The 24,394-nt window shown below is 41.3% G+C and overlaps 1 protein-coding gene across 2 annotated transcripts in view; it reads left to right on the top strand.

Annotated features, from left to right (window-relative positions):
• Positions 1-15,119: 15,119 nt before the first annotated feature.
• TBC1D4 (TBC1 domain family member 4) overlaps positions 15,120-24,394 on the top strand; it is a 200,308-nt gene continuing 191,033 nt past the window's right edge. For both annotated transcript variants that reach the window (XM_049778922.1, XM_049778921.1), the window contains exon 1: positions 15,120-15,942. In XM_049778922.1, the coding sequence (XP_049634879.1) occupies positions 15,463-15,942 (480 nt within the window). In that variant the 5' untranslated portion in view covers positions 15,120-15,462. The remainder of the gene's footprint in view (positions 15,943-24,394) is intronic.

Below are 24,394 nucleotides of genomic sequence, written 5' to 3'. Positions count from 1 at the left end.
TGGTTCAGCTTCACCAAGGTAGAAATGTAAAATTTATAAAAAATTGATTGCATTTTAAAATTTCCTCTATCTCTCTTTTTCCTTTCTGAGCTACACCTGAGTTGCTCCTGGCTCTGCACTCATAAATCACTCCTGGCAGGTCCGGAGACCATAGGGGATGCTGTCAACACAACCAAGGTTGGCTGTGTGCAAGGTAAATGCCTTATCCACTGTACTTTCACTCAGGCCCCCTTCTTTTTTTTTCATTAGATTATTTTCAATTTACCATACTATGAAATGTAAAACTTCATACCTCTATTGTATGTGGTTATTATTGGCTGACATTGACCTATAGGTAAAAATCATATACACCTTGTATCTTATCTTTTTCAGCTCAAAATCTATTTTAATAGACATGAGAATAGCAGTTCCTCTGGGGGCTTCTTTTCACTTTGTCTGGTCCATTGCTTTTGCTTGTAAATCCTGCAAAAATTTTCTGCTGAATCATCTAGTTTAGCTTCTTTTACTTTCCTGCAGGTGGCGCAGTAGACATGTTGTTGGAATTCTTTGTTTTTATGGTCATGAAGGAAATTGAGAGGGAGATGGAAGAGATGGAAAACCCTCAACGGATTGGTATCAGTGTTTCCACTGGGAATTGAATGGGTAAGAACCCACAAGGAGAGCTCCCGAGGCCACTCTGGTCCCCATTTCTACCAAGAAATGGCCTCACAGCCCCCATCTTGGCTATGGCCAATGATTGTATCATTCCCTGGTGGAACAGGTACTTAACCAAGCAGCAGTTGTAGCCTAGATGTCAGAATCCAGTACTATTTTTTTGCTTGTTTTTGTCTGAGCTTATATAATCAGCAGTAGCATAATTTACCAGCATGGATTTTAAGGTGAACTATTTCTTCTAGGAATTTGTTAACATCCTCTACCCTCCCACCTCCTTACCCACAAATCAGGTCTGTCTCTTGTAAAGGCATCTGGTAGGAACTGTAAGCTAAGGGATATTGCATATGCAATGGCCTGACTTTGGTTCCTGGCCTGTACCAGGATGAGCATAGCCACAAGTGGTCCCTACCTTAAAAAAAATTCAAGTGCTGGGGAAATAATACAGGGGTTTGGGCATATGTCTTTCAAGTAACTCTTGCAACTTCTATTTCTGGCACTCCATGGCACCTTGAGCATCACTGGGTGTAGTCCTGGAGGCATCAGAGTCCAGGCTCTTGGAAGAGCAGGGTCTGGACTCTACACTTCCTTAGGCTCTTGGAAGTGCAGGCCCACGGAGTGTAACATCCGGCAAGCCAAAGCAGCAAATGAATGTTCTGGTTGACCCAAAATCAATGGAAGAGGCCTCTCGGTGCTTGAGTTTTACTCAGGAAGCCCTCAAATAAATTCCTTAAAAGAGAGTGTGGGAGATAGTACAGTGTGTAAGACGACTTTTGCCTTGCATGTGACTGACACGAGTTCTCTACTTGGCACTCTGTATAGTCCCCTGAGCATGTCTAGCTCTGATCTCTGAGTGCTGAGCCAGGAGTATCTTGGGAGTGGCCCAAAATTAAAAAAAAAATAAGGAAAGAAAATAAATCCTTAGAAGTCTTGAAAATACTAGTAAGACCTAGGTTATATCTTTATTTGAGAATCTATCATTTGTGGGGATGCTAGAAATAATAAATAGTATAGATTCCAGATGGACAAAATCATAATTGAGACCCTCCATTATCTTTAAATTCTTACAGATTAGTCAGTTCTTTTCTGAATCCATCTTGTCCTTAAGGTTCCTTATGCTTCAGCTGTTCATAATGTACACTCTCAGTTTTCTATTTGAAAATATCTGCTCAGATTCTAATGTGTATCAGGTTAGTGGATGGACAGTCTTTCAAGTGGCTCACTATATTTTCAGTGACATCAATAGTGTTTTCACTATTTTTTTCTAGGTCCCCCCTAATATCCACAAATAGTTTTCTAATATCTGCTACATGGCCCCAGAATCACACATTTTAGAATTCTGTCATGACTCTATCTTAATTCCAGATACTATGTAAGATTATAGTTGCTTTTCACTTGTCTGCATTCCTCACTGGCAAATTCCACATGAATGGTGAATATGGACTCAATTTTAAGAAATAATTGTGGTTGGAGAAATAGTACAATGGGTTGGGCACTTGTCTTGCACTACAGTTGGCCCAGGTATGATCCCTGGCACCCCATTATCTGGCATACAGGGTGTATCCCTAAACCAAACAAAAATTATGCCATTCTGCTTTTTGTTAAAACATGAGTGGAGTAGATGGGCATTATAAGTGATAAATAAGTTAGAAGGAGAAAGATAAATACTGAATGATTTTTACTTATTTGGTGGTATACAAAGAAACTAAGGAATCAGAAAAGTCTATTGGAAATAACCCATAGATTCTGACAATAGAACAGAGGTGTGAAGAAAGAGTTAGTTAAAGAGTGGGTGGTGGTATAGTGGCTGTGATTTTGTAATACTTTTAGCAAATGTCTGTTTACAAAATGCAGACATTCATAATCTTATAAAACAGCATTACCTTAAAATAGTCCAGAATACAAGTATATTTACAATGCCTGGATTATCACCATGTATTTATTTAGCTTTTGGGCCACACATAACACTCTTCAAGGGTTATTCTTGGCTCTCTGATCAGGAATTACTCCTGGCAGATCATGCGGAGTGTCAGGGATTGTATCTGGTTAGCCATGTATAAGTTCTACCCTCTGTACTATTTCTCTACCTCTAGACATTTAATAAGCAAATAATTCTTATGAACATGAATTGCCAAGTCACTTTACAGGTAATGTTGTGAATTTTGTTGATTTTCATTTTGCTGTAATAACTGTTATCCCAATCCAGAACATTTATTCTTAAGAACGCTTTAATATAGTACTTATTTCAGTACTAACTGTACAAAGAGAAGCAATGACCATAAAAAAAGGTTCCATAATAATGTCAGTATGACTGTTTTCATACCAGACAAATGAGAATGATAGCAGTATTTGTCTTATATGATTGCTATGAAGATCTGAGGTGCGGAATAAGTGGAAGTGACAGCAGTGACTATTACTAGTATTTTAATTTTAGGTATATAATAATAATAATAATCTTGTAATATGATTGCTTATAGGTTTGAGATTGACTGGCTATACCACTTGCCTTGCAAATGTGGGGGCCTAGGTTTGATGCCTGGCACTGCTGGGGATGGATGTCTTCCCCAAACAAAAAAACAACAATAAACAGAATAAGTGAAAATAATGGCTGCTTCCAGAATAAAAATGATGAAAGGAATAGGAGTCTTACATTTTGATGTACAATGAATTTTAGCATGATGAGTTTGCTCTGCTTGTGTCTGCTTATATGTTGATGGACACACTTCTGTGGAATTGGGAGAGATGCATTTAATAGAGATGACTACTGCCAGACAGTGCCAGGTGATGAATAAGAGGAGACACAGACAATCTGGAAGAAGTTTTCAATTATTCAAAACTATTTTTTTTCTGTTCCTTCTCCTCAGCCACTTCTATTCCTACTTTTCCTCTTCCCTCTCCTCTTCCTTCTCCTTCTTCTCATCCTCACATCAATGATAGAGCAATCCTCTGTTACTAAGTTAAAAAATGGTGGAAGACAAACTAGTACCATATAGAAACTTATTTTCTTGTGTGTGGTGTGCGGGGATACATCCAGTAGTGCCTAAAAGCCACTTCTGGCTCTGTTCAAGGCTCATTGCTGGTGGTGTTCAGAGGACTCATATGTAATACCAGGGTTAGTGCTTTCCCCCATTGTACTATCTCCCTGACACTCATGCAGAAACATTTTAAGAAGACCTGAAAGCATCATCAATTATGATTCATTTCCCTAAAATTACACCTCTGCCTACCTTCTCAGTCTTCCTTTTCACTACTTCCACTTTTCCTGCCTCTGCCACTCTAGAGACACAGAGACCAATGTTATTCCTCTGGCTCCTTAGCCTAAAAGATGGTAGCAGGAGGATGAAGATTTATAATTCTTCACTTCTAATTAATAGTAAAAATATGTGTTAATGGACTCTATTATCTGTCAGATCTCTTGTAGACAGCCAATTAGAATTTCAGTTTTTGGGGAATCAAATGTTTAAACTGTGGGAGACTCTTGCCCCCCTATTGTCTGTGATCAACAGTATTTCTATTTAGTATAGCTTTCAACTTTTCTACCTTCTATCCAAGTTACATATTCAAAATAATTATTATTTTAAAAATGCTTCATGTGGGCCCAGAGCGATAGCACAGCAGTAGGGCATTTGCCTTGCACGCAACCGATCCAGGTTGGTTGGTGGTTTGAATCCCTGTGTCCCATATGGTCCGGTCCCTCATGCCTGCCAGAGTAACCCTGGAGAGTCACCGGGCGTGGCCCAAAAACCAATAAAAAAAGCTTCATGTTCGTTTGTTCATTTTACTCTGCAATATTAGTGGTGTGAATTATGAATTTTGACATCAGCAAGGACATTTTTGGAATACTTCATCCATGACAGCTTAAAATAGATTTTTTGTCTAAATAGATTGATGTATAAGCTTTGGTAGAATCTAAGCTTGTGTAGGATACATAGAAAAACAATTATCCGGCATATTTAAAAGGCAATAACTTGGAGCCAGAGAGATAGCATGGAGGTAAAGCGTTTGCCTTGCATGCAGAAGGACGGTGGTTCAAATCCCGGGATCCCATATGGTCCCCTGAGCCTGCTGGGGGCGATTTCTGAGCATAGAGTCAGGAGTAGCACCTGAGCACTGCTGGGTGTAACCCAAAATTCAAAGAAAAAACAAAAACAAAAGGCGATAACTTTCAGGAGAACCTGAGGAAGTTGCTGGAGGGGAGGCGAAATTGGTAATGAGATTAGTGGTGCAACCTTGTAAACCACTATGAACCACTTTGTAAATCACTTCTTCATTAAAAAAAAAAGTGAAGCTCTCAATAAAATGGAACGAAAGAAATACCCTATCACCTTGTTACTGACTCTCCAAAAAATTTACTCATTTTCAAAGAATCTTCTTAGTATTGTAATATCAGTATCTTAATAGAGTTTTAAAAAATAAAAGGGGCAATTTTATTGTAGCATCAACATGATTTTCAGTTGGAAATACTTTCACTAAGAAAAAAAAGTCAAAAAATATCAATATAAGAGCTGGAGTGGTGGTGTAAGTGGTAAGGCATCTGCCTTGCATGCACTAGGCTAGAATGGACTGTGGTTGGATCCCCCGGCATCCCATATGGTCCCCCAAGCCAGGAGCGATTTCTGAGCGCATAGCCAGGAGTAACCCTTGAGCATCACTGGGTGTGGCCTCCCAAAAAACTCCCAAAATTAAAAATATATATCAATATAAATCTACATGATCTAGAGGAGTCCAACAGCAAAATTTTACTCAGCGATAAAGGAGTATAGTGGTATATATGTTAGTCCTTCATATTAATATTAATATTAGAAATGTACAGTATTTCATAACTTGTGATTTATTTTGTGTGGTGCTGATTAGGAGCTATCTGATTTGAAAATATGCACTAAAATATACTTTATGACAACCAAGTTTTTCAGGCCACTTGAAGTATCTCTGAATTACATAGGAAAACAAAAATGGGTTTGAAAAATTATGGCAGGAGTTGAAGCCATAATTTAGTGGATAGGGCCTCTGCCTTGCATTTGAATTAATAGCTGACTTGGGTTCATCCTATTTGGTAACCCCAAGCACCACAAGAGCACAGAGCCAGGAATAACCCTTGAGCACCACTGTGTGGTCCCCAAACAAAAATAAAACAAAATTATGTCAGCTGTAGTACAAGAAAAATACATTTTATCTGTAGAAATTTTTAATGTCTAAGACTATTTGAGCCTTTTTTGGTACTAAGATAGCTCTAAATTCATTGACCAGGCATTTGTTTATTTATTTATTTATTTTGGTTTTTGGGCCACACCGGCGGTGCTCAGGGGTTACTCCTGGCTGTCTGCTCAGAAATAGCTCCTGGTAGTTACGGAGGACCATATGGGACGCCGGGATTAGAACCAACCACCTTGGGTCTTGCATTGGCTGCTTGCAAGGCAAACACCGCTATTCTATTTCTCCGACCCCGAGAAACCAAGATTTTTATGTGCTATCTCTCTGGTCCCTGACCAGGCATTTATTAACCATCATTTTTGTACACACACTGTTATTGTAGTCAGTTGATTCGCAGTTACTTTAAATTTTATTAATTAAAATTATCTTCAGTTAATTTTTAAAATAAAAGTGACACATTAACACTCTATGTCTTAGATATGCATAATTTTAAAGCAACATCTGTTTATGCCATATGAAGTTCACTGTTAAAAATTCAATTCTTTCTTTACCATTATTCATTTATCTTTCCAAGTTATTCACTTACAGACATTCCCTTGTCTTTTCTGGTTGTCATTAACTTGGTCTCAGAGTCTAAATGTTTACTAGTTTCCTTGTTTTTTCTGTACTCAGAAACCCAACTAACCAGTCTTAACCAATCAACCAACCTACCCACCAGCCCACCAATCAACCCACCAACCCACCAATCAACCAACCTTCCTTCCTCCCTCCCTCCTTTCCTTCTTCCCTCCCTCCATCCCTTGGACCCTCCCTCCCTCCTTTCCAGGGGAGCACATCACCAGTCTCTTAGCTGCTATTTTATTATTTAGAAGCTATTTATTTAAAGTATGTTCTTTACAGTATTTTCTTTATACTTGTACTGGGGAATATCTGTCGCACATGATTCATTTGCCTCAATTCTATTTAATCTTATATTGGAATCACTATCCTGACATTGTTTTCATTTGTCTGTGCTTGACTTATTTTCATCTATGTGCTTAGTTCCACTGCTTTTATTTTCTTTTGTTTCAATACTGATGCTATAAACAAAATATTCTTAGATCTTTAGATCTTTAATCTTTTTGTTGATTATCATCATCAATTTACATTCAGTATATTTATGATTTTAGTCATACTATTTTAGTGCTTTTATTCATCACCACTTTGGTTATTTCCTGATTCTTCTTTTATTCCTTATTTCCTTGAATAGATCAATATTCTATTGGTCTGAAAGCCAAACATTGCTTAGTTCCTTTCCCTACCTCCCCAATAGTTGCCCTTATTTTCCCCTCTTTATCTTCATTGCCCCAATTTAGGAAAACTTTTGCTGTCTGAAGTGAGAAATAAGAACTCTTAGAACATATTTCCTAAGTCTTTTACCTTTGCCAGGTCATTAGCTTTTGGATTTGAAAGCTAAGAATGGAAGCTTTTGTGATCTGTGTTCTGCTGTGTCATCCTTTCCTGGAGCAGTGAGTTTGCAAACACTTGCTTGGCTGTCTGACTTAGGGGAAGGTCATAAGGAACAAGGAACAATAGGAAGAATTCTGCTCTTATATAAAAAATATTACTTAAAAATATTACTTAGTCACAAGCGCTTGTACTATGCCATCTCCAATCCGAACACCAATACAAGTTTTGAAAGACATTCTATTATTTTATAGCATTTTATAATTAGTTCCTTTCAGAGCTAATTATAGTGCTTTATAATTACTTATTAAATCATTGGGGGTATCAACTCTCTGCTAATAAATCTCCCCTCTTACCCTTTAGTTTCTTGAATTCTATTTGCTATGCATTATTCATTTATTCACTATTTATAAAGATACTAGTAGGTATTAGCTACTACACTTTCTATTGCAGGATAACTGCAAGACAAAATAAATCTCTTTTTGAATGATGTTCTCTGTGGTAGGAATCATAAACAAATCACTCAATAGTTATCAAGAAGATGGGAATAAGGTAATAATGAGGTATATTAAAACAGAACACAGAAGAGAGAACCACTAATTCTTTTTTGGGGGAGAGGGTCATACCCAGTGGCATTCAGGGGTTACTCTTGCCTTCAGACTCAGAAATTACTCCTTGCTGCCTTTGGGGAATCCTATGTGATACCAGGGATCAAACCTGGGTCAGCCACATGCAAGGCAAATGCCCTACCTGCTGTGCTATTGTTCTGGCCCCAGATCCACTAATTCTTATTGGAAAGTAAATTTTTTTTGTGAAGAAATACATTTTGAGTTGTCTCTTTTTGTTTTTCTGTTTTGCAATGCTAGGAATTGAAGCCAGGACGTATCTCACACATCCATGGTGTGTGCTCCCATGTGGAGCCATGCCCACTGGAGCAATGGGATAAACAAAAGTGAGGAGCTGAGGGAGACCACAAAGCCTCCTAAGGACAAGAACGAGTGATAGCTGTGAGAAGGGAGTGTCTGGCTGATTGTGCAGGCAACAAAGAAAAGGTAAGTACAGGACTAGAAATACCATGCATTGAAAAGCATTTTCATTTAGTGATATCCCCTTCTGTTTCCTTTGTTGCTTCAATAACCAGAGTGTGTGTGTGTGTGTGTGTGTGTGTGTGTGTGTGTGTGTGTGTGTGTGTATGTATGTGTGTGTAGTACATACACTGGTTTGTGGTTACATATGTTAAGAGTTGCCCTATAGGGGTCACTCACACGTGGGCTCACCCATCTTTTGGTTGTGGTTTGGTAAATCACACTCTTCATTGGTGGTGCTCAATTCTACCTGGTCATGGCAGATGTGCTGGACGTGACACTTTGGTGTGGTGCTGAAGTTCCAGGTGCAGAGATGCTCAGATACTTGGTGCCTTTGATGGCCACCAGATATAGATCATGTAGCCTCAGGCTGGCCAGGCAGGGGCTTGTGCCAATGACTCATTCCTCAAAAATAAAATTTGCAAGTAGCTCCATTTTGAGAGGTAAGTAGGAGAGAAAAGTAGATGTCAGTGACACAGGATGGCACAATGTCCACATACTTGATCTTTTGGAAAGGAAGAAAGAAGCTAAGCAATTTCAAAAAACCCCTTTCAGCGGCCATCATTTGGCTCAGGCTCTTATATTTCTCATGAATTCTAAATTTTATACTAGGACTTGATTGGATCCCATCCCATAGTTTCTCTTTAGTGCTGCCACCATTCATTTAGACTAGAGTACTAGAGGTGTTCCCCAATTATATTCAGGAACCTGGGGCATACTGTATCATATTTGGCCTGGCAGTGCTAGGCCAGTGATATGGTATAACTACAGTTACTAGTATGGGGGCAACATGGCCACCCTAGACTCATTGAACACTACTCTTAGAGGTCACCAGAGCTGTACCCAGCCATCTACAAGGACATTCTTAAAAATATATATGCATATATGTTTATGTGTGTTCACTTTTGAATATCATAGGTAGTCTCCTGCAAGACCATTCAGGATATATTTCTTTCTTTTTTTTTTTTGGCCACACCCGATGATGCTTAGGGGTTACTCCTGGCTATGCACTCAGAAATCGCACCTGGCTTGGGGGACCATATGGGACACAAGGGGATCGAACCATGGTCCGTCCTAGGCTAGCGCATGCAAGACAGATGCCTTACCGCTTGTGCTACCACTTCAGCCCCCAAAACATATTTCTTGCAGATTACTAGAAATGCCTTTTGTAAGCATATTCTTTGGACTTTATTTTGGTTAGAATGGATAGTGGGAAGGTTGGTGGGGGATTGTCAAAGACAAATTTATTGTTTCACTATTTGATAATCAAAGACTTGTATATTTTATCTAATGCCTACCAAACACACACAAATTATATTTTGGGGCCATCAGGATAGTACAGCAGGTAAGTTGTTTGCCTTGCATGCAGCCAACCTGGGTCTGTTGCCCTAGCAGCCTATATGATCCCCCAAACTCAGGAGTTATTCTTGAGTGCAGAGCCAGGAGTAACCCTTGAGCACTTCCAGATGTGACCCCAAACAAAACAAAACAAAATAAAACAAAATAGTTTCTGTGGGGCCAGAGAGAATTATAGGGATTAAATCATTTGCTTTGGCAATTTCCTACCTTGAATCAATTCTCAGCACCATAGATTTTTCTAGCTCACTGGGGATGAAACGCACAGAGCATTGAATATCCCCCAAGCACTGTCAGGTGTAGCCTAAGTTCCACCACCCCAAACTTACATCTTGAACTTTTACTAAATTCAAGTGCTCAAATATATAACTGAACATTTTTTTTGGTGTGATGATGGTGTTTGGGGCCATAACTGACACAGTTCTAGCTTGCCCTCTAGTTTATGCATATAATGAGTTACATATAGAAATGAGGCTTAAATAAGTTACTATTATAATGTATATATCATTATATGTAACATTAATAATGATATATAATTATGCCATATATTAGACATTATAATTATTAAAGCATCATGTATTATAATAAAATTCTCAAAATAATTCTATATTATTATATAATTTTATAATAATATATAAACTATGTCATAGTAGAATTTTTTCTTTGTATAGGATAGAGTAGATGAAAACAAAGCACACCTAATTCTATCATCTCTGTGACTTAACAGAACAAAAGTTTATTTATCACTCAGCAGTGTGCTGTGTGCCTGGACATTCTCCAGGACAGCTGTCTTCCTTGTTGGCTCAGCTACTCAGTTGCTTTGGTCAAGAGAAATGTGTTCCCTACTGAGAGGTTTTCACGATGACCTCTGAGGCCAGACTGGGAGGCTGGAGAGTAAGCCAATGTCTTGAGGGCATTGTTGGGTCACATTCAACTTGAGACCAAAGTTACTTTGACTTACATTTTCCCTGACCAAACAAGGCCTATGATAGTGCCTAACTTCAAGGAGGCAGAGATGTGCTCTGTTCTTTGGTGTCAGGCTACAGAGAAGGTGAGATGTTGTGATTAGTAATAAAGACCATTAACACCTACTAAGATAAGCATCATGAAAAATAAGTTAGAAAAAAAAAGGTGTTCCAGAACAGGAAATAATTCCATTTAGAATGTCATATAGTCAGTCACAATCCTTTAAGCCACTCTCCCTCATTTGCCCAATAAGTAAAAGTTGTTTATTATTATGTCTTGTTAGTGCTTATTAGCTTCTCCAAATGGCTTTATGGAGAAAAAACACAAGATCTCCAGGCTTTTTCTAAATCTTTTTCCTTTTCTGGTACCAGGGATTGAACCCAGAACCTCACACATGCCAAGTGAGTCCCTAAGTCTTTGCTCTTTTTATTCTCTTTTACTGATTCCAGATATGTGGTTTATGAAAAATGGGATTTGAGAGTTTCTAGTGAGGTACAAGAATGTCTTAGATCATGTTCAAATAACTTTTTAATGGTTCTTCAAGTTATGGGTCTGCTTTGCACAAAGAAGAAGTGGCATCACTGGGAATCTATAAATTTTATTGAAAAAAAAATAAAGGCAGAATACCCTAAGAGTTGGGCCTTAAAGGGGTCTTCGATAATGATATGCCTTGGGCAACTACAACAGAATAAAAAATAACAACAAATGGGATTACATCAAATAAAGAGTTTTTGCATGGCAAAAGAAACAGGTTGAAACTAAAAGACATCTGACTGAATGGGAGAAAATACTTGAACTCAGCTCATGAGGTAAGGGGTTGATATCCAGAATATATAAATACCAAAAAAAAAAAATCTCACAAACAAATAAATCCAAAGGCCAGAGAGATGTACATTGCTTAGAACTCTTGCCCTGCATGTTGCTGAAGTGTGGCCCCCAAATAAAACAAACCAAAAAATCGGGAAAAATATGGAAAATGTTTCTGTGTTTCTCTCCAAGTATTGCCTTTATTTCTGGGGTCAAGAATGTTTTTAGATAGGAAAGTCACTTGCTTTGCTTGTTGCTGACCTGGGTTCATTTCTTGGTACCACATTTGGTTTCCTGAATTTTCCAGAAGTGATGCTTTCTAAACACAACACCAGTAGTAAGCCCTGAGCACAGTTGGATGTGGTCCAACAATAGTAACAAGCTTACACAAAGACTTATCAAAAAATGGGAAAGAAGACAGACAGATGGCCAACAGACACATGAAAAATTTCTTATCACTTCTTAAGGGGAATTCAAATCAAGACAGTCGTGAGATTTATCTCATACTAGTGTGAATGATATATGTCAAAAAGACTAGAAATAATCTGTGTTGGTGGAGATATGTTGAAAAAGGAACTCTCATTCACTGCTGGTGAGAATTCTGTCTGGTTGAAAATTGCTCAGTAGAGTAAGAATTGTGCTGCCATAAGATCCAGTAATTCTATTTCTAGAATCTAGCTATAGGACAAAAGAAACATTCACTCAAGAGCATTTAAGAATGTACTCCATTATTCATTGCTGCACTTAGTACAAACAGTAGCTAAGCGGTGAACTAGGTGTGCATCAACCTAGGTGTCCAGGACAGATGAGTGGATTATGAAGAGGCGTAATACTATCTGCTGCAAGGAACAATGAAATGCAATTCACTGAATGGAGGATAACATGTGAAATAAGCCAAAAGGAAGACACACAAAATAATCTCACTTATCTGTGATATATAGAATAACTGAATGAAGGAATACAAGGTATTAAAAGGGGAATAACTCCATCACCCTAGACTCCAGAATACAGAAAGAAGAAGGGAAAGAAACTGACTTGATTTTTCTAGCTCTGCCTCTTAAATAAAGGGGGAAACAAGGGAGGGTTCCAGGACCAAACAGATATGTGATCACTAATAGTAAGCCAGACAAAGAGGGGTCCACCTACTCTAGCAGACCGGGGTGGGGGGGTGATGGTGGGGTATATGGGTTGTAGAAAGGGAACTGGAATGCGGGGGAGGACATAGTTGGTGATGGGTATTCCCCTGACTCAATGTTAATATGTACCTAAAATACTACTGTGAAAGATATGCATGCCATTATGGAAAAAAGTTGTTTTTAATCAGAAGCTTTCTTTGACTTACATGTATTATTATATCAATTATATGTTATGTCACTATATTATGTTATGTTAGTTTACCTCATTATGTTAATCAATTTTGACTCTTGAATAAATTCTTACAATACAAAAAAAAAAAACTGAGGGGGCTCTACCAAGAACAAGTGAACTGGAAATAATAGGAAGCAGGATTAAAGGCCACAGGTACAGGGGTGCTGTTAGCCACAGAGGCAACAACACTGACAACATGAGATCCAAGCTACAAGAGCCAAATTTAAAATACGCCCATCAAGATTTTCGGGAGGAAGTGTCGGTATGAAGTACTGGTGAAGGGATATTGACACTGGTGCAGGAATAGTGTATACCTAAACTGAACAGTAACTTTGTAATCATGGTGCCTTAAAAAAAAAAAAAACACACAAACCAAAAACACAAGAAAGGAGTGATGTAATGGTTATGTTAAAGGACCTAACTCCAGCAAGTTAATAGGATTTCCATTGACGAGTTTAGATGTTAATATTATTATTATTATTTTGATTTAGGAGTCATACCCAGTGATGCTCAGGGGTTCTGCGCTCAAAAATCAGTTCTGGCGGTCTGGGGGTGGAAGACCATGTGGGATGCGGGGGCGGCTGAGGGAGAATCAACCCAGTCAGCCACGTGCAAGGCAAATACCCTACCTGCTGTGCTATTGCTCCAGACCCTACATATTAATATAATATGTAATTTAAATATTTAAAGTATTTAATATTAATTTACCTAGTGGGCAAGAATGATGGCAGCTGGCCCCATTGATCTTCCATAAATATGATAAAAATAGTTCTAGAATGTGAAAGTCAGATTACCACTAATCATTAAAGTAGTAAGAAACCTGGGCTTTCATTCTTCTTTAAGCACTTTGGAGAAAGTTAGGGATTGTGTTTACCTCGCGTCTCACTATAATTCAGTAAGTGCAAAAAGAGAGCTAGTTTAATGAGCTAAAATGGAAAATAAATAATTCTCTGCTTTTTTTGGTATTATCCCTGAAATGCTATAGAAGAGGAACCAAAACCATTACATTTGCTCTGTACGAGTTATGTACACCAAAGCAGTATGCAATAAAATAAAAATAAAACACTCTAAGAAGTTGGCTGCACTTCGTGCTAGTAAAAAAACATCATACTGTGATTCAAAAGAGCAGCATTTTGGAGATGACCAGGAAACCAAGATCCTGAAATTATTACGTGGGCTTTAGAAAAAGTGGAAAGAGAGTAAATACTATTAATCAACAACAATCCTCGCACCCCACCGCCTGGCCCCCATTCTCCAAGGGGCAGCAGGGACTTCTCGCAGAGGTCGGAGATTGGGGGTGATTGGAGGAAGGGAGGGTGGGAGGGGGAAAGAGAGAGAAAGAGAGGGGGGTGCGGCGATTGGAGGAATGGAGGGTGGGAGGGGGAGAGAGAGATGAAAGAAAGAAAAGAAGAGGAGAGAAGAGACAAAAAGAGAGGAGAGGAGAAAAAAGGGCAGGATAGAGAGTAGAGAGGAAAGGGAGAGAAGAGAGAAAAGGAGAGGAGAGGAGAGAGAAAGAGTGAAAAGAGAGGGGAGAGAGGTAAGAGAAAAGGAGGGGGAGAGAGGAGAGAGAAAAGAAGAGAGAGGAGAGAGGAGAGAAAAAAGAAAAGAGAGGGGAGAGAGCGGGGAGAGAGAAAAGGAGAGGAGAGGGAGAGAGGAGAAAAGGAGAGGGGAGAGAAAGGAGAGAGAAGAGTAGAGAGAAGAAAGGAGAGAGAAAAGAAGAAGAAAAAGAGAGACTCGGAGAGAGGGAAAGAGAGAAAAGAGGAGAGAAGAGAGAGAGGGGAGAGAAAGAGAGAGACCGAGAGATCTGGTCTGGGCAGTGCGCGCGTGCCAGACCCGGGCTTGCAGTTCCAGGGGCGGGCCGGAGAGGCGGGCTGGGAGGCGGCCGGGAGGAAGAGGCGGAGAGGCGGCGGCCCAGATAAGCATTTTGGTGGCAACCGCTCTCGCCTGCGGGTCTGGAGGCGGGGTCGCCGTCCGAATTGGAGCTGCTGCTTGGAAGGGAAGAAGAGACAGAGAAAGAGGGAGGGACGGGAAGAGTTGCAGGCGGAGGAGGAGCAGCTGCAGCGGCGGCGGCCGCGGCCACGTTTTGGTTTGGTTCTTTTCCATCGGGAGAGTTGTCACTGGGCCTTCCCCAGGACCGAGCCGTGCCAAAGCCCCTGCCAGGCTGCCCTGACCTTCTAGGTGGCTCGCCGGGCACTCAGGGAGGAGTCAGCTCCGCCCCAAAGTGCTCCCCCACTTCTGCCGCGCACCGCCCCAGTGCCAGCCCCAGGCGCGCTCTGCGGCTCTGCAGCTCCAGCGCTGGGCAGCCGCCGATCGGGGGGAACCCGTGGCCGTGTCCTGCGGCAGAAAAGGGGGCGAAACTCCCCGGAGCAAACCAGGAAAGGACGATGCCACTGTAACCCGCCCTCGCCACCCGGCCCTCCGTGCCCACCGCCGGAGCTTTTGCAGCGCGCCCGGGGAAGGGGCGCATGGGGCAGGGCCGCTAAAAGGCGCCCGAGTTCGGGGCTCAGGGGTGTGTACCCCCCACGAGTGCTCCAGCGGGGGCACTGTTTCCGCGGCGCGGGATTTTGGGGGGCGCGGCGCGCTTGACTTCTCCGTGCCCGTGCTGCCCCTTCGGAGAGGAGGCGCGCGCGTCATGGAGACCCCCAGCTGCGTCCAGGACGAACCGTTCCCGCACCCGCTGGAACCGGGGGCTGCTGGCAAAGCGGGGGACAAGCGCTTCTGGCTGTGGTACGTGGGGAGCTCGTGCCTGGATCGCAGGACCACGCTGCCTATGCTGCCCTGGCTCATGGCCGAGATCCGCCGGCGCAGCTTGAAGCCCGAAGCGGGCGGCGGCGGGGCGCCCGGGGCGCGCGAGGTGCTCCTAGTGCTCAGCGCGCCCTTCTTGCGTTGCATCCCCGCCGGGCCCGGGCTCGGGGTCTCGGGTGCCGGGGTCCCCACGACCCCGCAACCGAACTCGGCCGTGTTCATCTTCGAGCACAAGGCGCAGCACATCGCGCGCTTCATCCACAACAGCCACGACCTCACCTACTTCGCCTACCTGATCAAAGCGCAGCCCGAAGACCCCGACTCCCAGATGACCTGCCACGTGTTTCGCGCCACCGACCCCAACCAGGCAAGAACGCGTGGGTCCGAGGCATATTTGGGGGACTGGGGTGAACGGAGCAGAGTCCCCCCCGGAGGCCGAGGGAATAGAGGGCGTGGGACCAAGCGCGCGTGGAATCCGACACCCAGAACCGTGCGCTCTGCGCGCTCTCCACATGGCGCGCTTGAATGCCAGCTCTCCGCGCTGCTCCAGCTGGGGAGTAAGGGGAGTTGGGGGACCCAGGAGACCCCCCTTAGCGTGGTAGAGTTGGGGAGACGCGGAAGGAAGGAGGAGAGTCCGGGTTCTAGAGGAGCAGCGGTGACCCTGAGGGATGGGGATGGCGAGTCCGCCCTTGCCCTTGGCCACGGGTGTGTGTCTATGCATGTACGCATGTATGTATGTATGTATTTGTGGGCGCTTCTTTTTTCGTGTAAGAGGCTCCGCAGGCACGTGTGATTTTGTACTTTGGAACTTTTTTTTGCACGGTCACACCCATGGCTCTGCAGCACCTGCACAGGGGTGTGGTCTAGTGCTGAGCTGGCCGCAGGTGAAAGTTTGCTAGAGGTCCTAGGACGGACAAGTTAAGAGTGAATCTCTGTCGAGATAACTGTATGGGACGAAGATGCACGTGTGTTTTCGGTTGTGCAGGCTTTTATTTGGAGACAAGAGTCAATGCCCACTCGGGTAATTAATGGCATAAGAAACACAGATTGTAGAAGAATAAAGAGGTTAAAAATCAGTGGTGTGATATTTCCAGAATGTAATACTCCTGTGCGCCTTGGTGTTATTGAATAGTGGATTCTCTTTGAAGTTGAAACAGGTGTGAATCTTTAGATTTATTGGTTGAAGAACTCCAAGCCAAGCTGTGTCTTAAAATAAAACAAAACAGTTTTTGTAAAAGAGTGCATAATTTTTTTTCTTTTTTTTTTCACTTCTAAGAATAGCTGGTGTTTGCCCAGTAATTAAAAATCTATAGTAAAGTAGATTGTTGTCTGAATTCAGACAACAAAGTCTCCATCCCCCTGTATGGTGGTTCCTTTGGGATACGAGTATTCAGGGATGAAAACATGTTGTAAGCGTTACCCCTTTAATTTGTTATTCTAGTATCTGTAAGTAACTTTCTGTTTTCCATAGTTTTTTTTTTGTTTGTTTGTTTTTGGGCCACACCCGTTTGATGCTCAGGGGTTACTCCTGGCTATGCGCACAGACATCGCCCCTGGCTTGGGAGGACCATATGGGATGCCGGGGGATCTAACCGCGGTCCGGTCCGTCCTACGCTAGCGCTTGCAAGGCAGACACCTTACCTCTAGTGCCACCTTCCTGGCCCCTGTTTTCCATAGTTTTCCACAAAACAACAGCTCAAAAATTGGGGTCCTCAAACTTTTTAAACTGGGGGCCAGTTCACTGGCCCTCAGACCATTGGAGGGCCAGACTATAGTAAAAACAAAAACTATGAACAAATTCCTATGCACATTGTATATATCTTATTTTGAAGTGAAGAAACAAAACCAGAACAAATACAGTATGTGGCCCGAGGGCCGTATTTTAGGACCATATAGACAGTAATCATAATTTATGTAGCCACTGCTATATTTCTTGCTAAAATATCTTATAGATTCTGTCAAGTTCGAAATTATGATTAAAATTAACCTTGTTTTAGGCTTGTTTGTTTAAACCTTTTGTGGCCACGTTGGTGCAATTGAAGTATCAATATTATCAGGATTTTTATTTTGTTGTTGTTGTTGTTATTTGTTGTTGTAAGGAGGAAGAATCTGCATTTTTCCAAGTCTCTAAGGAACATTTCCTGATCATGGCTGATTGGGTTATTTTTCTCAGATCTGATACATGTCATATCATTGTTAATTTCATTAATGGTCAAAGTGTACAAGTCATGTCACTTTGAATTTCCAGGAGTGGATGTAGAATCCCTCCCTTCCAGTGAAAAGCATTCTTATATTTGTAATATATGTACATTATAGAAACTCTTCAAATACTTAGGTATGAAAAGCATTCTTATATTTGTAATATATGGGCCAATGAAAAGCATTCTTATATTTGTAATATATGTACATTATAGAAACTCTTCAAATACTTAGGTATGAGAGGCTGAATGTGCCATTATATTACTTTACAAATAAAACTTAAACTCAACCTTTTCACTTGCAGATTGAGTCTTAATTTATAGAGGGGGATATTTGCTCATTGGCAGAGGATTGTAAATTTAAAAGAGATGTTGTCCTGAGGCTGGAAAGATAGCGTGGAGGTAGGGCATTTGTCTTGCATATAGAAGGAAGGTGGTTCGAATCCTGGCATCCCATATGATCCCCTGAGCTTGCCAGGAGTGATTTCTAAGCGTAGAGCCAGGAGTAACCCCTGAGCGCTGCTGGGTGTGACCCAAAAACTAAAAACCAAAAAAAAAAAAAAATGTTGTCCTATCTAAATTATAAACCAAGTGCCGGCCAGAGGGCCAAGAAAGGACCTTAAAGGATGGGCCCATAACTGTTGCTCCACTCTACTTGGAAGTTCTTTGAACTGAATATAAAAGCCCAGGATAGCTAGAGCTTCCGGTGGTTCAGGAGAAAGTAGAATTTTGGATTTTTCTGAATAAGCCCACATTTTAAGGTATTAGCTAATAGTTTAGATATTTAAGAAATCTCTTCCGGTCAAACCTAACAGGTCCTAGAGTTGACTTCGGAGATCAATGGGCTGCCAGTTTTCAGTTTTTGACAAGTATTTGTGGAATGAACAAAGCCAGTCCTGAGCCACTATGTTGTTTGCTATTCCACCCTTTCAGTGTCTGAATTCAGTTACAGTGGCTTTCACAGTAGAAAGAATTAGGACCATTTTGGGTTCTAAAATATTCAGAATTGATGATTCTGCAGCTGACTGCATTAAAGGGTTGAGTTCACGGATTGTTACTATTGTGCAGTGTTCCTTGTTGACCAGGCTCTCTAGATGGTTCGAGTATGCTGAAATTAGATGAAAAAATACCTGCTGTTTGCTTTGCCCCTAAGTTCTCTATCTTAAGTGGAATTGAACTTAAACATCACTGTCAAGAGATTCTCTTGTGTTTTCTCAGTCACTGAATAAAGTATAGAAGGTAGTTAGAACCTGACTTACTAAGCTGTGGTTTCAGAACTTTAAAAAAAAGTTTAATATATATATATATATATATATATATATATATATATAATTTTGTCGCTGCTGCTTTTGAGCCATATCTAGCACTACTCAGGCTTACTCCTCTGACTCTGCTCTGCATTAAGGGTCACTCCTGGTGGCTCCCAGGGACCATACAGGATGCCAGGGATAGAACCCAGGTCAGTGGTGGGCAAGACAAGCACCCTACCTGCTGTATTATTACTCTGGTTCCTTAAATAGAAGTATTTATGGTTAGAGAGGAATTACAGTGTGTAGGATGCTTGCTTTGCTTGTGTCTAACCTAGATTTGATCCCCAGCATCACATATGGTCCCTTGAGCACTGTCAGCTTTGAACCCTGTGCACATAGGTAGAAATCATCCTTGAGCACTGCTAGGTGTGGACCCCAAATAAAAAAAAAACAATTTATGGGGCCAGAATAATAGTATGTTAGGTAGGGCTCTTCTTGCATGCATCTAGTTTAGGTTCAATCCCTGGTACTCATATTATCTGCTGAGCCAGCTAAGAGTTAGAGTGTTGAGCCAGGAGTAAATATTAAGTATAGCCAGATGTGGCCCAACCCCAACCCCCTAAATTTTCTTATTAATTGTTATTAATTTCTGATATTTTTGTTGTAACCCAAGTGGTACTCAGAGGATATTCCTGGCTCTGCTCTCAGGAATTACTCCTGGTGGGCTTCAAGAGGACTATATAGGATGCCAGAGTTTGAACCCAGGTTGGCAGTAGTCAAGGCAAACGCATTACGTCCTGTATCATTCCATATCCTTTGCAGAATTTTTTTGACTTGACAGGCATGGAACCTGACAGAGAGAGACATTCAGCTTCTGAGGCTTAAGTCTGTTGTGAGGTGTTGCTTTAGTTAGAGACTTGTATGCAGGAGCCAGAGCGATAGCACAGCTAGGGCATTTGCCATTCATATGGCTGACCCAGGATGAACCTGGGTTCGATTCCTGGTATCCTATATGGTCCCCCGAGCCAGGAGCGATTTCTGAGCGCATAGCCATGAGTAACCCCTGAGTGTCACTGGGTGTGACCCCCCCCCAAAAAAAAAAAAAGAGACCTGTATGCTGGCTTCACACCTTTCTGATGTGGGCCAATAATTTGAAGGAAGTGTGTCTCTGGGAGCACTAAACCAGAATGACCTGGCATAGAGCCTTCTCCTAGGTGTGAAAAGAGGTGGGGTGCAGTAGGAGGTGAAAGCAAATGAACCAGATTCATATCAAATGTAGGCAGTGCAGGCTGGTTCTCATTTATTCAAACGTATGCATTCTCACGCACAGGAATGTCAGTCTTAGCACATTTCAGCCATGCTTGGATAGTTTTTATTTCTGTATTTTGGAGCTGCCCATGGTGATGGTAGTGGGGATCATGTGGTTCCGGTGATTGAATCTGGGGGTGTCTGTACATGCCAATCATGCCCTCCGGCCCTGAGAGGTCCTCACACTTAAATATTTGAACAAGTGAAGGTGCTTAAATCTACATGATAAAAAAATCATTCTGGCATTAGATGACTTACAGATTTAAAATGGGCTGAGAACTAAAACCCAATTCCCTAAAATTTTGGGATTTTGTTTTGTTTTGGGGCCACACCTGGCAGGGCTCAGGGATTATTCCTATCTCTGAGCTCAGGGATTACTCCTAGCAATGCTCAAGGGAACATATGGGATGCCAAAGATCAAATTGAAGTACTTGTGCAAGGCCACTGCTCTCCCCACTGTACTATAACACTTATGACCCTAATTCCTTAAGATTTTGAAAGCACATTGATTTTATTCAAATATTTGGCATGGTTTTCAGAAGGAAACTTTGTAATATCTCAATATTCCTAATTAGAAGTAGTGCTTGATTTTATCTTCCATCTGTATTTCTTTATTTAAAAAAGTCTAAGCAATTAGCATTATAACTGTGGTTAAAAATTAAAGATGTTGGGGTCAGAGAGATAACATAGCAATAGGGCGTTTGCCTTGCACACAGCCATTCCAGGATGGACGTGGTTTAAATCCAGGTATCTGGCCCATGTGGTCCCCATTGCCTGCCAGGAGTAACCCCTGAGTGCCACTGTGTGTGACCCAAAAACTAAAAAAAAAAAAAAAATAGATTAAGGATGTTAGATGTCACTTGCATGAGGCTTAACAGCATAAAAATTTTCATGCCTTGGAGGTAAGGTGTTTGCCTTGCATGCAAAAAGACTGTGGTTTGAATCCTGGCATCTCATATGGTCCCCTGAGCCAGGAGCAATTTCTGAGTGTAGAGCTAGGAGTAACCCCTGAGCACTGCCGGGTGTGACGCCAAAATTTTTTTTCATGCTTATATAAACCATCATTAAAATGGAGAATATATATGTATGTATGTATATATATGCATATACATACACACATACATATGTATATATAAATATATAAAACACATGTATGTTTCTTGAAGCTTGCAAGAATGTACTTTCTTTTTGACCCACCTCAGTCATGCTCAGTGACCAGAGAATGTTTAATACTTGGTAGTGTTGCTGGCAGGCCACTAGGACAAATCCACTGGTACTTAGGGGCTTCAAGGTTTCACTTGGCTGTTTTGGGGAGTCTTGTAGTATAGGGATTCAAACTTGGGACATATACATGCCAGGTCATTGCCTCTGAGTACTGAGCAATACCCAAGTCCCAGGACTATACTTTCAAAAACATATTACAAATTATTTTCTTTAAATTAAAAGTGGGTTGGAATGATAATATAGCAGGTAGGGCATTTGCCTTGTATATGACTAAACTACATTCAATCCTGGGCACACCCAGTAGTCTCCTGGGCACTGCAAGAAGTGGTGCCTGAGCACTGCCATGTATGGCCCCAAATCAAGGCCCAAAGTAAATCAGTGAGTATATAAAGTTAAAAAAAAAATGGTAGCTGGAGAAATAGTACAGTTTAGGTACTTGCTAAACTCAACCCTGGCTTTATCTCTGGCACTACATATGGTTCCCCGAGTTCCTGCAAGGCTGATCTTTGAGTGTAAAGTGAGGACTGAGTCCTGATTAACTCCCAGTGTCCCTCCACCCAATACAAAATGTCTTCAGGGACTTGAAGATAGCTAGAGCACATACTTTGCATGTAGGAGTCCCAGGTTTGGACCCCAGCCCAGTATTGTTACTCAATAGGCCTTTCCTGCCCTGCAGCCCCTTCACCCCATTTCTTTTCAGTTCTCAGTTCTGAGTCTGAGGCTTATTGTTCCTTTTAAATTATTTCTGAATTGAACTGGAGCAATAGTACAGTGGGTAGGGCATTTGCCCTGCTGACTCAGGCTTGATCCTTGGCATCTCCAGCACCCCAGATGGTTACCTGTTCTTCACTAGAACATCTCCTGATGTGACCCTCAAACAAAACAAACAAAATGTCTCAATTACATTCTGAAATTAATTTCTCACTTATCCCCTCCCCTTTTGATTTATTATTAGTTTTCAATGGTGGAGTATTTGTGAATGTCTATAGAGATTTTCACCTCCAAAGTTCTTGTGCTATCCCACTCTAAAGGATCCTCTATGACAACTTCCCAGTTAGACCCTCAGGCATCAACACTTTTTACTGAGTCTCTAAGTTGGCTTTTTTGTTTTCTTTTAGGGCCACTCTTGGCAATGTTTAGGGATTACTTCTGGCTCTGCAGTTAGGAATTGCTCCTGGTGGACTTCAGAGAACCAAATGGGATGCTGGGGATTGAACTTGGGTCAATTGTGGAAGACAAATGCCCTACCTGCTATACTTTGCCAATTATTATTATTATTTATTTATTTTTTGCTTTTGGGATATACCTAGTAAGAAGTGCATAAAGGAAGCCTTTGTTCAATCCCTGGGCACTGCTAGGTGCCTAGAAAATATAGGATAGAAGGAACTCAGGCCTTGTGACTTTTGTGAATCATGTAGGCCACCAGGGTGACCTGGACTGAACTCAGGACCTTTGTAGGCGTATGCTCTCCCACTGGAGCATGTTATTTATTGTAGTAGAGGTTATAAATAAGTTTCTCCAAATGCTATTAGAGATACAGAAGTTAGGGGATATGAACGTTTTATTGTCTTCTGTTGCCCAAGGGCTATATCTCTTTTTCTTATACTGCTCGGTGTGATCCTAGCATCCTCTTCATGTTTCCAGCATAGGTGGGTATGTATCTTTTATTAAAAATTAGGTTTTATGTACACTTGTATACATACATACATATATATCACATGTGTATAATGAACACATACATCTTAAAATAAAAGCAAACATAAATACAAGTTTTAATTCCATATGTATTAGACTTACCTTATAGTGTACCAATATTTACTATTTCATTTTTTGCTCAGTTCAGCATTTTATTTTATCCTTGTTTCTTTTCTTTTTTTGGGGGTGTTTTGGGTCACATCTGGCAGTGCTCAGGGGTTACTCCTGGCGGTGCTTGAGGGACCATATGGAATGCTGGGGATCAAACTTGGGTGGATCTATCCTGTGCAAGGCAAATGCCCTACCTGCTGTGCAGATTTTACCTTTTAACTTATTTTAATATTTTGCTTTTGGGACACACCAGTAGTGCTTAGAGGCTATATTCCTGTCTCTGTGCTCAGGAATGACCCCAGTAATGATCTGGGACCATAAGTAAAACTGGGTATTCAGCCAGTGTCTGGGGGATACAAAGCAAGTACCTTAACCCTTCTACTATAGCTCTAGCCTCATTGAATCTATATTAAGAATTATACTTTAAATTTATTGAAGTCACAATATAATTAGGATGATTATATGTTATGAGTGATATATCTAAGCACTTGATTTTCTTGGCCAGAGGATGTCCAACACTAGTAGACATCTTGATTTGTAGTAATATTGATTGCTTGGATCCCTACTATTCAGAGTTGGTTTCTTGACTTAGCACGTCATTTGTATTTCTACTAGTGACCCAGGTGGTATTGATGTTGCTAGTCCCAAACCACAATGACAACTTCTGCTTTAGACTAGGAGTTGACAGGCCACATTTTTGTTTTTGTTTTGCCTTTTTTTTTTGCGGGGGGGTCCACAGTTGGCAGTACTCAGGGGTTACTTTGACTCTGCACTCAGAAATCGCGCCTGGCAGGGTCCGGGGGACCAAATGGGATGCTGGGAATTGATCCGGGCTCTGTCCTGGGTCGGCCGTGTGCAAGGCAAACGCCTTACTGCTGTGCTATCACTCTGGCCGCTGACAGACCACATTTTAATTTTTAAATATATTTGTATTTTTTCACAACGCCATTAATATTTTTTGCAATAATGGCAGTATTATTTGCACCAGAGACCTATGGCCACTAAGTTTACTAACTTCTGTTCTAGACAGTTC

This window comes from Suncus etruscus, chromosome 8, assembly GCF_024139225.1.
Source record: "Suncus etruscus isolate mSunEtr1 chromosome 8, mSunEtr1.pri.cur, whole genome shotgun sequence".
In the NCBI taxonomy this organism is placed as follows: Eukaryota; Metazoa; Chordata; class Mammalia; order Eulipotyphla; family Soricidae; genus Suncus; species Suncus etruscus.
The sequence above is the reverse complement of the archived record's forward strand: the minus strand, read 5'-3'. Positions and strand labels throughout refer to the sequence as shown.